Raw genomic sequence first — 12990 nt, 5'->3', positions numbered from 1 at the left:
GCAGAAGCAGATTTATTGTGGGGCCCCTGACAGGCTGCTTGGCCAGAGAGAGAAAGAGCAGCAACAACTCCCTCTTGAGGATTACCTTTTATAGATCAGAATCATGGCCGCCCCTTAGGGGCCGGTTTAGCCCTTGCGATTGGCATAGCAAGCATCGAAGGCAAGTTACTGTTTCTTGGGAACAGAGATGGGCAAGTATTTATCTCTCAAGGAGAGGACAGAGACCAGCAAGTCTTTATCTCTCAAGGAGACAATAGAGACCGGCAAGTTTCTATTCCTTGAGACTAAGAACAGTATTCATAAAGTCGGGGTGGGGAAAGGAAGATGGCTGTGGTTATGCCAACAAACCGAGCAACTCGTCGGCGCGGGCCTGGCGCTTACAGGCTAATCGTGAAGGGCCGAGACGTCAGCGCTCCAGCAGGCGGAGCTGGAAAGGCCGTGGCAAATTACCCAGACCTGACCCCAACGGGGTCAGGTCGATGTCCTCGGGTTCCCCCAGCGGCTGCAACGAGAAGCTCTGTAGGATGGCAGTGAGGTAGAGGAAGAGCTCCATGCGTGCCAGCGATTCGCCGAGACACAGTCGGCGCCCTGGGAAGGGTGGGGAAGGAGCAGTGAGATAAAGGGGGCGAGGGGCTGCGTCCCCAATTTTTTGAGGAAAACATGAGGACACGAAGATAATGACTGGGGACATCAAAGACCTATGCAGCTAAAAGTTTGGGAAGGATGCCTTAAGTAAACTTCAGAACAGAATGAGTCAGCCAATGCAAGTGCAGCCTCCTGGGTTCAGATCCTGCTCTGTTAAGGCTGGTCTTGTGCTCTTGGAATGCCGCAATTTCTGGGTATTTGAAATGGGGATGATACTTGTAGCTTAGGAAGTTGTTGTGAAAGGTAAGTATAGGTATAGCAGTGAGAACATAATGCTCAATGTAAACAAAACCAAAAGCAAGCAAACAAAAACCCTTAATGTAATTCTAACCATGTACCATGCGCTCTCCAAGCTTTATACTATTCTTAATTAACTTAATCCTCCCAACAACTCCAAGGGGTGGGTCTTAATATTATCTGCATTTTATAGAAGTGGAAATTGAGGGGCTGGGGATATAGCTTAGTTGGTAGAGTGCTTGCCTTGCATGCACAAGGCCCTGGGTTCAATCCCCAGCATCAAAAGAATAAAAAAGGGAAACTTGAAAATTGAGGCAAAGAAGTTCATAACATAACCAAGGTCACACAGCTAGGAGGTGAGTGGAGCTGGGGTGCAAACCCTGTGCAATCTGGCTGCAGAATTCAGTCATTACCCTTACAACTATTCTCAGAGGCAGCAACTGGCACACAGTAGGTACTGTGGTAATTTATCTATTATGACCCTCCTCCCGTTTTTCCTGTTACTGAGTAAAGGAGTGCCCCCCCACCCCAAGCAGGGTAACGAAAAACTGGAACCATTTCAACCGCGCCACCTAGTGGAAAGTCTGACAAATGACCACTCCCAAATTAAATTAATAATCTCCCCACCTCCCGAAACAAAGAGAATGTCTACCTGCCTATAGACGCGGAGTGTTTTTTTTTTTTTTTTTTTTTGTGCTGGGGATTGAACCCATGTTGTGCATGTGAGGCAAGCACTCTACCAACTGAGCTATAGCCCCAGCCCCAGAAGCAGAGTTAAGGGAAGGAATAAGTATGTATGTCTGTGCAGCCAAGTCTGAGGATGGGGTGGATAAAGAAGTGAGAGGCTTTGAAGAGCTTAATTAGGACTAGGGTTTAAAAGACTGTGGCCCTCACCAGCTGAAAAGGGCATGAAGGCAGGGCTCTTCTTGAAAGACTGATTGGCATCTAGGAAATGTTCGGGATTGAATTCCTGGGGTTTCAGGAACTGGCTGGGGTCATAGTGCACCGTGTTAAGGAGGGTGATGATATCTGTGCCCTGTGTGGGGAAAGGAGAAAGTGGAGTTAGTGGTATAAAAGAGCTGAGAGGTTTCCAAATTAGAGGTCCTGGGGACTGGAAAAAGGGGTGGAAGAGGGCATAGGACCCCATCTGGGGTTTTCAGTGATGTCTGCGAGAGGCTGTGTTGCTGGGGTCTGAGAAAGGAAGGAGCATCCCACCCTCCCTCGCCCTCCTTGTGAAAGCAGATGAGGGATTTCTGGGAAGCAAAACGTCTCAGAGGGCAGTATTTGGCTACAGGGGGGAACCTCAGGATGAAGCCCTATATTCTGGAGATTTTTGGGGGGACCTTTACCGGGGATTGAACTCAGGGGCACTCGGCCACTGAGCCACATCCCCAGCCCTATTTTGTAGTATATTTAGAGACAGGGTCTCACTGAGTTGCTTAGCGTCTCGAAGCTGCTGAGGCTGGCTTTGAACTCGCGATCCTCCTGCCTCAGCCTCCCAAACCGCTGGGATTACAGGTGTATGCCACCGCGCCCGGCAATACTTGGGAGATTCTTGAGATGGGTCTTGTGGTAGGGAAGGGGTGTGAGGTTCAGGAAGGGGTCTTGTCCGCTATGATGTGCGATGGGGGGTGCCTGGGAAGGGGCTGAAGTCTGGATTTATAATCTCAAATATCTGTTGCTAGGGCTCGTGATGCCAGTTGCTAAGGTTTGGGGAGTTCCCTGCCAGGGACTAAGGTACCCCTTGCTGGTTGCAAGAATAAGATGCTTCTTCCTAGGTTGCCCAAGATCCTTTGCCAGGTGCCCAGCACACCTCAGGTATCAGGAAGCCGCGGAAGGCCGTGTCCCGAATGACGCGGTGGGGCAAGTTCATTGGGATAACATCTGCGAAACGCTGCACCTCGTGTATCACCGCATCTGTGTACGGCATGGCTGCGCGGTCCTCCAGGGTGGGCAGCCGGGAGCGTCCCACCACGCGGTCAATCTCCTCCTGCACGCGGGCTGGAGGTGGAGAAGGAAGACAGCGGAGGGTATCGGTAGGCGAGACTCAGCTGGGAACTGGCGCGAGTCGGCTCCAATCCTCCCATCGCGAGCCCCGCCCACTGCCGAGGGGCGTGTAAAGATCAGCCAGATCTTCAGGGCGGGGGGTGGGTGGCAAAACTTTGGTTTGGCGCCAGGGCTCCCGAGAGTGAGATTATGTGGTCAGGGCTTCAGGGATCCCAGTAGCTCAGGTCCCTGATGAGATTTCGGAAGAGGTGACAAGGACCTGAATGACTGATTGTTGGATCCAGTGGGCCACGGGCTGGAGATCAGGGGCGGGGACACATCATCCAGAGGAGGGGCTTGAGGAGGTGGAACGGCGGAAGGTGCTATGTGGGCAGGTCAGTCTGTGTAGGAGGGGTTGGGGTCTGGGGCAAGCCAAGTGGCTGGAGCTGGGGGAGTGGCTCTGGGTGGGACTTCAAGGAAGAGCTCTGGGGCTGGATGCGAGCGGTGCAGGCAGGGTCATGACTCTGCGGGAGGGATCTGGAGGAGGATTGGGCACGCTGTGTGGACCCTAAGGGGTATTGTGGTTGGGGTCGAGCTATGTGTGAGTTTGGTTTTCCCACCTAGACTCTGACCGACCCTCTGGAACGGGCCGGTTGGCTCGACGGCGCGGTGTGGGCAGGTCTCAGGGCTAGGTAGCTGCGGGCGCACCTTGAATTTTGGGGTATTTCATGAGGGCGAGGAAGGCGTGGCGCAGCGTGGTGCCCACTGTCTCTGTGCCTCCGAAGAGCAGGTTTTGTGTGGTCATCAACAGGGTGTCCATATGGAAGTGGCTCAGCGGGTTCTCTTTCTCCTACCCGGGTTGAGCGGTGGGGATATGAACCGGGACCAGATGCGTATTGTGGACTCAAAGTCCGAGTGACCCGTTCACCCCAGACTTGCGCAACTGATACTGGGTGCCAGTTCGGTCCCTCCTCTGTTTAACTTCCTTTCCTCAGGGGAGCTGGGGAGCGTGGAATGGCGGGGTAGGGAAAAATCTCTGCCGCAGGGCGGACAAATAACATTTTAGCACTTTAACAATCACTACAAGAGCTGATAATTGGTGGTGGCTCCGGGCAACAACCCTGAGCAGCCAGGTGCCCCAGCTTCTCCCGGGGAAACTCCCCCAGTCCTGCCCAATCTGGGATCTCTGTGAGTTTGAGACAGGAGCAGCAGGAGGCATTCAGGTCAGGCCAGAGGTGGAATTTCCGGGCAGAGTTTACCTGTGCTATTTTGGTGAGGAAGCAATCTATGAAGTCCCGGGGAGAGTTGGGGTCTAGGGTGGCCTGGTGTTCGCGGACGCTGCAGGAGATGAGATCTCTCAGGTTCCCGAAGTTCTGGAAGATGCGTTGGTGCGGCCCAGGCACCCAGTCCAGGAGGCTCGGGAAGAGGTTGTACAGCTGGAGAGCGGGCAGAGTTGGAGGGGCTTGGAAGAGCAGACAGGGTATGTGTTCGGGGCTAAGTAGGGTAAGGCAAATGAATTCGGAAGGCAAGGACGGGGCATTGAAGGGCAATCGAGTTCTGGAGAGGCTGGAGGGGAGTGGGACGGAGGGGCAGGGGAAGGGGGCTGGGTGCCTTCTTGAATCGTGTAACTTGGAGGCAGGGTCAGAAGGAAAGCGCATGACCAGTCAGGACCTACTGACGTCTTATCCCCAGGTACCCCTAAACCCTGTGGACCACGCCCCCTCCCGTCCCCCGCTGCCACTCTGTTTCCCGCAGAACTCAGTCTTGCTGACCTCGCCCCAGGGGCTGCTCATGATTTGAAAGTTGTCGTTGATGACTTGGATGATGGTGAGCAGACGCTCATCGTCGTAGTCGAAACGTTTGCCGAAGATCACCGAACAGATAATGTTGGACACCGAGCGGCTCAGCATAAACAGGGGGTTGAAGGGCTCACCTGAGGTCGAGGGGTGGAATGGGTCAGGGGCCCAGCTCTGGGGACTCAAACGCACCAGACCATGGTGCAGCAGACACAGCTCTAATTTGCTTAGCATCTGACCCGACCATGATACCGTCTTGCAGCCTAACACCTCAAGTACTTCATAATGCAACAGCTAGCATAGAACCCACAACATCCTGCAGTTCCGCATCCACTTCAATACTCAGCAACAGAACAGGCTATTCCCGGTGACAGTACACCACACACACAATACAGCACAGTGCAATCATCAGGCATCACAGAAAACATAGACACTGCCATAAAACACCCAGTAAATACAACCACAATACATGCCAACACACACAACTACACATAGCAATTTAGAAACTACACACAGCCCACTCAGAAACATTCCAAGACATGGTAACAATATACTTAAACACATAATACCAGCTCACAGCTAAATCTTCCTTTGACACAATGCACAACAATAAAACACAGCAACCCAGCAGACAGTAGAGAACACAGGATGTGACATCACAACACACATAACCAGGCAACCGAAGAGATGACACACCATGCACACCAACACGACATCTTTGGCAGCACAGCAGATAATACTGCAATACCACATATCAATCATAGCATGATAACACTACAATCTTATCCAGAAATAACCCAAAGAATCACACCTAACACCCCACAATCCAACAACCAGACTACAGAAAACATTATACAAGCAGCACATTTCAACAAAGCAGCCAAGACACAATAGGACAGGCCAGAAAACCAGGGCTGGGATTAGATAGACTTAGTTTGAAACTGGCTTCTTAGTCTTTATGTGACCTGGGCCAACTGATTCCTGTTTCTGAGCCTCAATTTTCACATCTATACAATGGGCTCAATGACAGTCCTCATGGGGTTGTTATAAGTTAGTGACTGGGAAGTCCTTAGTTAAGGTCTGGCCCAATATGAGGCTGTTACAAACTGTGGTGCTATGATGGATTGACTAATGACTACCCCAAAGATGTCCACATTCCTGTTCCTAGAATCTGAGAATGGAAATTTACTTTACTTGGAAAAAAAAAAAAAAGACTTTTTTTTTTTTTTTTTTGTACTGGGAATTGAATCCAGGGCAGTTTATTACTGAGCCAAATCCCAGCCCTTTTAATTTTGAGACAGAACCTTGCTAAGTTGCAGAGGCTGACCTGACTCAGCCACCCAAGTCACTTGGATTACAGGTGGGCACCACTGCACCATAAATTAAGGATTTTGCAGCCATAAATTAAGGATTTTGAGATGAGAAGATGACTCTGGATTGCCCAGGTGGGCCCAATGTTATTATCAGGCTCCTTAGAAGAGGAAAGTAGGTGCATTTAAATAAATAAGGGTTATGTAATAAGAGAGAGATTGGAAGCTGCTACTACCTTTTATGGCTTTGAATATAGAGGAAGGTCCTAGTAATGCAGAAACTAGAAAAGGCCAGGACACGAATGGTATCCAAAACCTTCTCAAGCCCTGCTGCACTGTCTACTTCAGACTTACAGAAATATAAGAGAATGAATATGTATTGTTTTAAGCCACTACATTTGTGGCAATTTTTTACAGCAGCAATAAGAAATTAATATGGAGCTGGGCATGGGTGGCCCACCCAATATTTCTAGCAACTCAGGAGGCTGAGACAGGAGGATCATGAGTTCAAAGCCAGCCTCAGCAATTTAGTGAGTCCCTAAGCAATTTAGCAAGACCCTGTCTCTAAATAAAATATAAAAAAGGTCTGGGAATGTGACTCAGTGGTTAAGTGCCCCTGGGTCAAGCCCTGATACCAAAAAAAGAAGAGAGAAATTAATATGTCCTTAGCTAAAGTTCTAGCCTGGAGCAGGAGGAGAGAGGAGGACAAGACAGGGCAGAAGAGAAGGTAGACATGAGCAAAGCAAGATATCTGTGTGCACAGAAATGTCACAGTGGAACCCATCAAGATGTACAATGAGTGTGTTAATAATTGTAATAAAATAAATTAATAAGGCAGCTATTGTGATTTCACTTACATTGTATCATTTAATTCCTTAACTATCACCTGCCACATTATTATTTTTGCCCAAAACCAGTAAGACTTGGAAATCAGGGTAGAGGGCTATTTAGCAATCTGTGCCTCAGTTTTCTCTCCTGCAAAATGGGGCTGATTACAGGACCTGCTTCCTAAGTTTGACTGATTTTTTTTTTGTACTGAGGATTGACCCTCGTAATATTTTACCTCTGAACTATATTTCCAGCCCTTTAAATTAAAAAAAGTTTTGGCACTAGGGATTGACCCCAGGGACATTTATCACTAAGTCCTTGGCCTTTTTTTTTTTTTTTTTGGTATTTTTTATTTTCAGGGAGGTTCTTACTAAATTGCTTAGGACCTTGATAAAGTTGCTGAGGCTGGCCTTGAACTTGTGATTCTCTTGGCTCAGCCTCCCAAGTCTCTGGGGATACAGGTGTGCAACACTGCACTTGACTTTTAAAAAGTTTTGAGACAGAGCCTCACTGGATTGTGCAGGCTGGTCTTGAACTTGAAATCCTCCTGTCTCAGCCTCCCTCACAAGAAACTGGGATTACATTTGTGAACATTGCACTTGGCCCCTTGACTGATTTTTCAAAGAGATATTCAAAGTTCTTGCAAAAGTCCTGGCATATGGTGGGCATTGTGTTAGTGTTGGTTATTTATGTTATTTTATTTATTTATGTATCTTTTTGTGGTGCCGGGATCAACCCAGGGCATGCTTGACAAGTGTGCTATGGCATCTCCAGATCTCTGTTTTTTTTTTTTTTTTTTTTTTTTTTTTTTAGTAACTTTGTTTCATAGGTCAGAGGCGTCAGCCTGGGTTTCTATACCAACTCACTCTCTGGGCATGTGACTTAACCTTTCTGGGCCTCTTCTTCTTCACTTGGAATAACACTGATTTTGTATGGTTGCTGGTGGGTGAAGCACAGAAAGAGTTATCACAATGCTTGGTATCCAGTAAGCACTCAATAAATGACATTAGCTTATTGAATATGGACTCAAGTGTCAGACATAGATTTAAATCCTGACTCCTCGGCTTACTGGCTTGGTTACTCCAAGGTACTTGCTTAACTGCTCTGTGCCTCTATTTCCTCATATGCAAAATGGATTATTCTAAAGCTTACGGGGGCTCATGTGTCAAAATGTGCTAGCATACAGCTCTGTAGGTGAGTTCTTAAGAATGTCATCATCAGCTGGGTGTGGTGGTGCATTCCCAGCAGCTCAGGAGGCTGAGGAAGGGGGATTGCATTCAAACCAGCCTCAGCAAAAGTGAGGCATAAAGCAACTCAGTGAGACCCTGTCTTTAAATTACATAAAATACAAAAAAAGGGCTGGGGATGTGGCTCAGTGGCTTGAGTTCAATCCATGGTACCCACCTCCCCACCAAAAGAATGTCATCATCATCGTCGTCTACCAGGATTATACAAACCGGGCTCAGGAATACCATTATACCTAGAGGAACACAGAGCCACAAGCAGACCCACCTCCAGTGGGCACCATGCTCATTGTGGGCCAAGTGAAGGAGCTCTGGGTTCACATCATGCTCTGGTACCTGGCGGCCCTGCCCACTCGTGATGGATGGGAACTGGGAGTGCAGACTGCATTCAGGGACCCTGACCTTCAGTTTTCCGCAGTTCCTCCAGCAGGAAGCCGCCTTCCTCCAGGATCCGCTCCTCAATGCTCCTCTTCCCCATCCCGAAGTTCCGCAGAATCTGGACAGAGAACCTTCTCAGGACCTTCCATCGTTCGCCATTGGAGAAGGCGATGCCTGGGGAGAAGAGGAAGGGCCAGCTCCACTGGTAACTCATCTCCAAGACAACGGTCAGCAGACCCCTTCCTGATGTTTGGAATTTCCCCTGCCCCTTCCAGCCAGCCCTCCCTGACCCTTCAGGCTGGGTCAGGTGCCTCCCTTGAACTTCCATGGGCTCTGGGCTTGCCTCTCCATGGTCTTGATCTCTCTACCTCTGTTTCCCTCTTTAAGGGATCTGGTCCCTTTGGGGGACCAGTGACAGCACTGTCTGTTGATGAGGTCATCTTTTTCATTGAACTGGGAGGGAAGGATGAGGGCCCGTGTTAGTCAGCAGTGTGACCTTGACATTGCCCAGTGCAGATCCTGTTACATGGGTAGTGCTGGGATTGCTTACTGCTCATTGAATGTGCAAATACGAGAGTTAAGCAAGAACAGTAAACCCCAGGGCACCAGGAACATCCCAGAATGAGCCTGAACTCTGGGTCCCTGCCCTGTTCTTGTAAGTCCTCTGGTCTTCCTAGAACACTCTACCCCTGGTCTTCTTCTGACTCTTCATCTTCATCGTTCGGATCTCAGGTTTTGGTTCCTTTCCTCCAGGAAGCCTTCCCTGGCTCCTCTCTCCCTGGTCAGGTCAGGTACTTACTTCTGGCCTCCCCAGCTCCCAGGCTGCCCTGATCCCTGCCCTGAGCACTCTGGGATGTCATAGTCTAGTGATGGCCTGTGTTGCCTACTGATCTGGAAGCTGCAAGAGGATAAGGACTTGGATTTTTTCCCCCTTTATCTCTGATTTCTCTTACATACCAGAGAACTAGATGTAAAGAAGAAAGAGAGAGGGACTGGGGCTGGGGCTCAGGGGAAACACTCTTGCCCCGCATGAGTGAGGCACTGGGTTTGGTCCTCAGCACCACATAAAAATAAATAAATAAAAAAAATAAATTCAAGGTATTGTGTTCTTGAATTTCACTTACAGTGTATCATTTAATTCTTTAACTATCACCTGCCACATTATTATAATTTTTACCCAAAGCCAGTAAGACTTGGAAATCAGAGTAGAGGGCTATTTAGCATTCTGTGCCTCGGTTTTCTCTCCTGCAAATGGGGCTGATTAAAAAAATACACATTTTTTAAAAAAAAGTCTATCAAAAACTAAAAAAAATTAAAAAAGGAGAGAGAGAAACCCTATAGTATATTTCTTTGCATTGTATTCATTGTCTCATTGATTCTTTGTAACAATCTTTTCTTTGTAGCCGACTGAGGGTCAGAGAAGGGAGGCCATTTGTCCAAGACTTGTACTCAACTAGTAAGTAGCAGAACCCTGATGTCCTGTTCTGTGCTGTGTATTGTCTGATTGCTTGTTGGCTATTTTTTAGTAACAAATGGTGTATGCATTCAGAAGTTTTCTGTACAGAAGCAGTAAGATGACTTTCTCAAGTGCCCTGTCTGCCACCTCCTTGCATCTGGTATACCTTGACAGGTGAATTTATAAGATCAAGCCCAGGCTGGGTGCAGTGGTGCACGCCTGGAATCCCAGTGGCTCAGGAGGCTAAGGCAGGAGAACTGCAGGTTTAAAGCCAGCCTCTGCAACTTAAGGAGGCTCTAAGCAACTTAGTGAGAACTTGTGTCAAAAGAAAAAATAAAAAGGGCTGGGGTTGTGGTTCAGTGGTTAACCTGGGTTCAATCCCTGGTTTTAAAAAAAAATCAAGCCCAGGGAAGGGGAATGAAGAGTAGAAAGTGTATTTAATACATGGTAGTTGAACTTTATCAGAGCTCTCTGATTCCAAGTTTGGGTCATCTGGGATTCATCCTGTGCAGGGGGGAGCTTTAGGCATTCTTTAGGGGGAGTGTAGTAGAGGATGCAAGCCTCCAGGACCCCTCCTCAATTGGAGAAGCTTCCCCCCTCATTTATAGTGCCTTGTCACATAGTTTCCTTTGTTGGGGGTAGTAACTTGGGGATTGAACTCAGGGGCACTCTACCACTAGCCACATCCCCAGCCCTATTTTATATTTTATTTAGAGACAGCGTCTCACTGAGTTGTTCAGGGCCTCTCTAAACTGCTGAGGCTGGCTTTGAACTCATGATTCTCCTGCTAAACTGCTGGGATTACAGGTATGCACCACTGTGCCTGGCTAGTTTCCTTAAAAGAATTTTTTTTTCCTTACTGTTTTTGGTTCTGGGAATTGAATCTGGGGGTGCTTAACTACTGAGCAACATCCCCAACCCTTTTTTTTTTAAAGACAAGATCTTGCTAAGTTTGCTTGGGGCCTCACTAAGTTTCTGAGGCTGGCTTTGAACTTTCGATCTTCCTGTCTCAGACTCCCGAGTCACTAGGATTATAGGTCGTATCACCATGCCCAGCACATAGAGATTTTTGTTTAAAAAGGAGATTGAAAACTATAAACATAGGTGATTTCAAAGCCTAAGGAGGACAGAACATTGACACAGGAGAGGTTTGGAGAAAATAGTGTAGGTTGCTGGTTAGGAGGGGACAGAGCTGAGCATGGGTTGGAATGAAGGTGACAATGGTATATGAGGGGAGATTATGAGACTGATGATAAATTGGGTTTGAGGCTGGTGATGGAGATGGAGTTGGGGGAAATGAGAAGGACCAGTAGATGAGTCATGAGTTAGAGCTTGGGGTCAGGTAGATCTGTGATGGGGTTGGTTTTGGTGATGGTAGAGGGATGAAGGTTAAGAATGGAGACAGGGGATGGGGGTTAATGGGGATTGGGACTGGGATAAATTGGATCCGGGGGACTGGGCCCAGATGACTTGGCTGCTTGACTGGTTGGAAACTAGGTGATGTGGTCTGAATAGAGGTAGGGATTTGGATGAGAATGGGGTTGGCTTAGATGAACATGGGCATTGGTATGGAGATATAATTCAAGATGGTGGAGGGATTTGGAGGTGGGGAAGGTGGGACAAACTTCACCCTAAAGAAGGACTGCCTGGCTCCATCCTACTTGGGGTCATCAGTGAGATCCGTGACCCTGAGTGTCACTAAGATTAGGATCAGAGTCGTGCACTCTTATTTCTTCCCTAAATGTGGAAGAGTTGGGAGGAGAGGAGGAGACGGGAAGCAGGCTTACCATTGCCCTTAGTGAAGTTGAAGAAAACAGGGTATTCGCCTCGGCCGCTGAACTCCTCCCCTTGATCCACAAGGGCTTCCTTCACAGCTTCGTACCCGCTGAGGACTACCACCCGCCTGGGCCCCAGGTACACTGTGTATACGGAGCCATACTTCTTGCTCAGCTGGGGCAGAAAGCAGAGGTTATGGGAGGCTCTAGGGCCACGGAACCCCCTCCGCCCACGGCAGGCCTCTGCACCTTGGTGAGGGAGGTCAGCAAGTCTTGGGAGCGAAGCTGCAGCAGGTTTCCCAGGAGCGGGAGGGGTCTGGGTCCGGGGGGCAGTTTCCCTTTGCCTCTTGAGCTGTGGGTCAGGAAGAGGCAGACGAGAGCCAGGAGCAGGAGCAGGACGGCTGTGCTCATACTGTCCATGGTGGAGGCAGCCACGGATGTCCGGAGGGCAGGGCTAGGGAGAGAGTGGGGTCCCTTCACTCTTCATCTCCTTCTGGAATTTTCCTCCCCCAAATCCTGGAAATGGGGGCAAGTAGAGAAAAGACAGGAAGAAGAAAGAGAGCTAGGGAGAGATGGAGGGATGAAGACGGAGAAAGAAAGGGGATGAAGATGGGCATGGAGACACAAAATATATAGACAGACGACAGACAGACAATAGATAACAGATGGCAAGAGAGACAGAGGCAGAGACAAGAGATATAGAGACAGAGACCGAGATACCGAGAGATACACACAGGTAGTGAGGGACACAGAAAAACAGAGAGTAATATCTTTATATCCTTAGATGTCTATCTATCATCTATCTATTTATCAATCATCTATCTGTCAAGATTCTCTCACAGGAGACAGTGCTAATGATAGAGACACACAGAGACACAAATCAAGGCACAGAGTCAGGCAGAGAGAACATCACAGACAGGGGCTGACGCAGACTAGAGAAAGAGGCAGAACTGGAGAGGCACAGAGAGACCAGGTGAAAAGACAGAGTTGTGCACTCACTGGCTGACACAGGTGGAGGCTGCAGGATAGAAACAGGGGGAGGGAGGGGCACTCAGAAGAGAGAGCAACAGGCACAGGGACACGTGCACACACACACCCGTGGACTCCCTAGAGGTCCCAGTGTCCCCTACTCAGGGCCCTTTACCTGTTGTGGGACAGCTGAAGTGTGTTCTGGAGCTCTGGTTGTGCTTGGAGAAGCTGCTCTTAAGTTGCCTCTGTTCACACCCCTCCTTTGCTCCACCCCCTTCCCTGGTCCTCGGGGTGAGGTGGACCTTCCCATCTTTCCACCTTCCCACCTTTTCACTCTACCCTTCACATGGCCCCTGGGCTCCCGGC

The 12990-nt window shown here is 48.9% G+C and overlaps 1 protein-coding gene across 1 annotated transcript; it reads right to left on the bottom strand.

The window, feature by feature from the left end:
* Positions 1–406: 406 nt before the first annotated feature.
* On the bottom strand, positions 407–12075 carry LOC113198736 (cytochrome P450 2F5). The gene is made up of 9 exons (XM_026411589.2): positions 11905–12075; positions 11668–11830; positions 8449–8598; positions 4641–4801; positions 4128–4304; positions 3577–3718; positions 2696–2883; positions 1777–1918; positions 407–588 (listed from the first exon to the last, which is right to left on the bottom strand). Exons 1-9 carry the CDS (start codon positions 12073–12075, stop codon positions 407–409), a joined length of 1476 nt encoding a protein of 491 aa, XP_026267374.2.
* Between the last annotated feature and the right edge of the window lie 915 nt (positions 12076–12990).

Source organism: Urocitellus parryii, chromosome 15, assembly GCF_045843805.1.
Source record: "Urocitellus parryii isolate mUroPar1 chromosome 15, mUroPar1.hap1, whole genome shotgun sequence".
Lineage (NCBI taxonomy): Eukaryota > Metazoa > Chordata > Mammalia > Rodentia > Sciuridae > Urocitellus > Urocitellus parryii.
Note: the sequence above shows the minus strand (reverse complement) of the source record. Positions and strands in the feature narration are given on the sequence as shown.

Coding starts and splice junctions, on each gene's coding strand:
- LOC113198736 (XM_026411589.2), bottom strand. CDS start 12,075: ATGGACAGTATGAGCACAGCCGTCCTGCTCCTGCTCCTGGCTCTCGTC. Junction 4,802..8,448: donor GGAACTGCGGAAAACTGAAG/GTCAGGGTCCCT, acceptor CCTCGACCTCAG/GTGAGCCCTTCAACCCCCTG. Junction 3,719..4,127: donor TCCTCACCAAAATAGCACAG/GTAAACTCTGCC, acceptor CAACCCGGGTAG/GAGAAAGAGAACCCGCTGAG.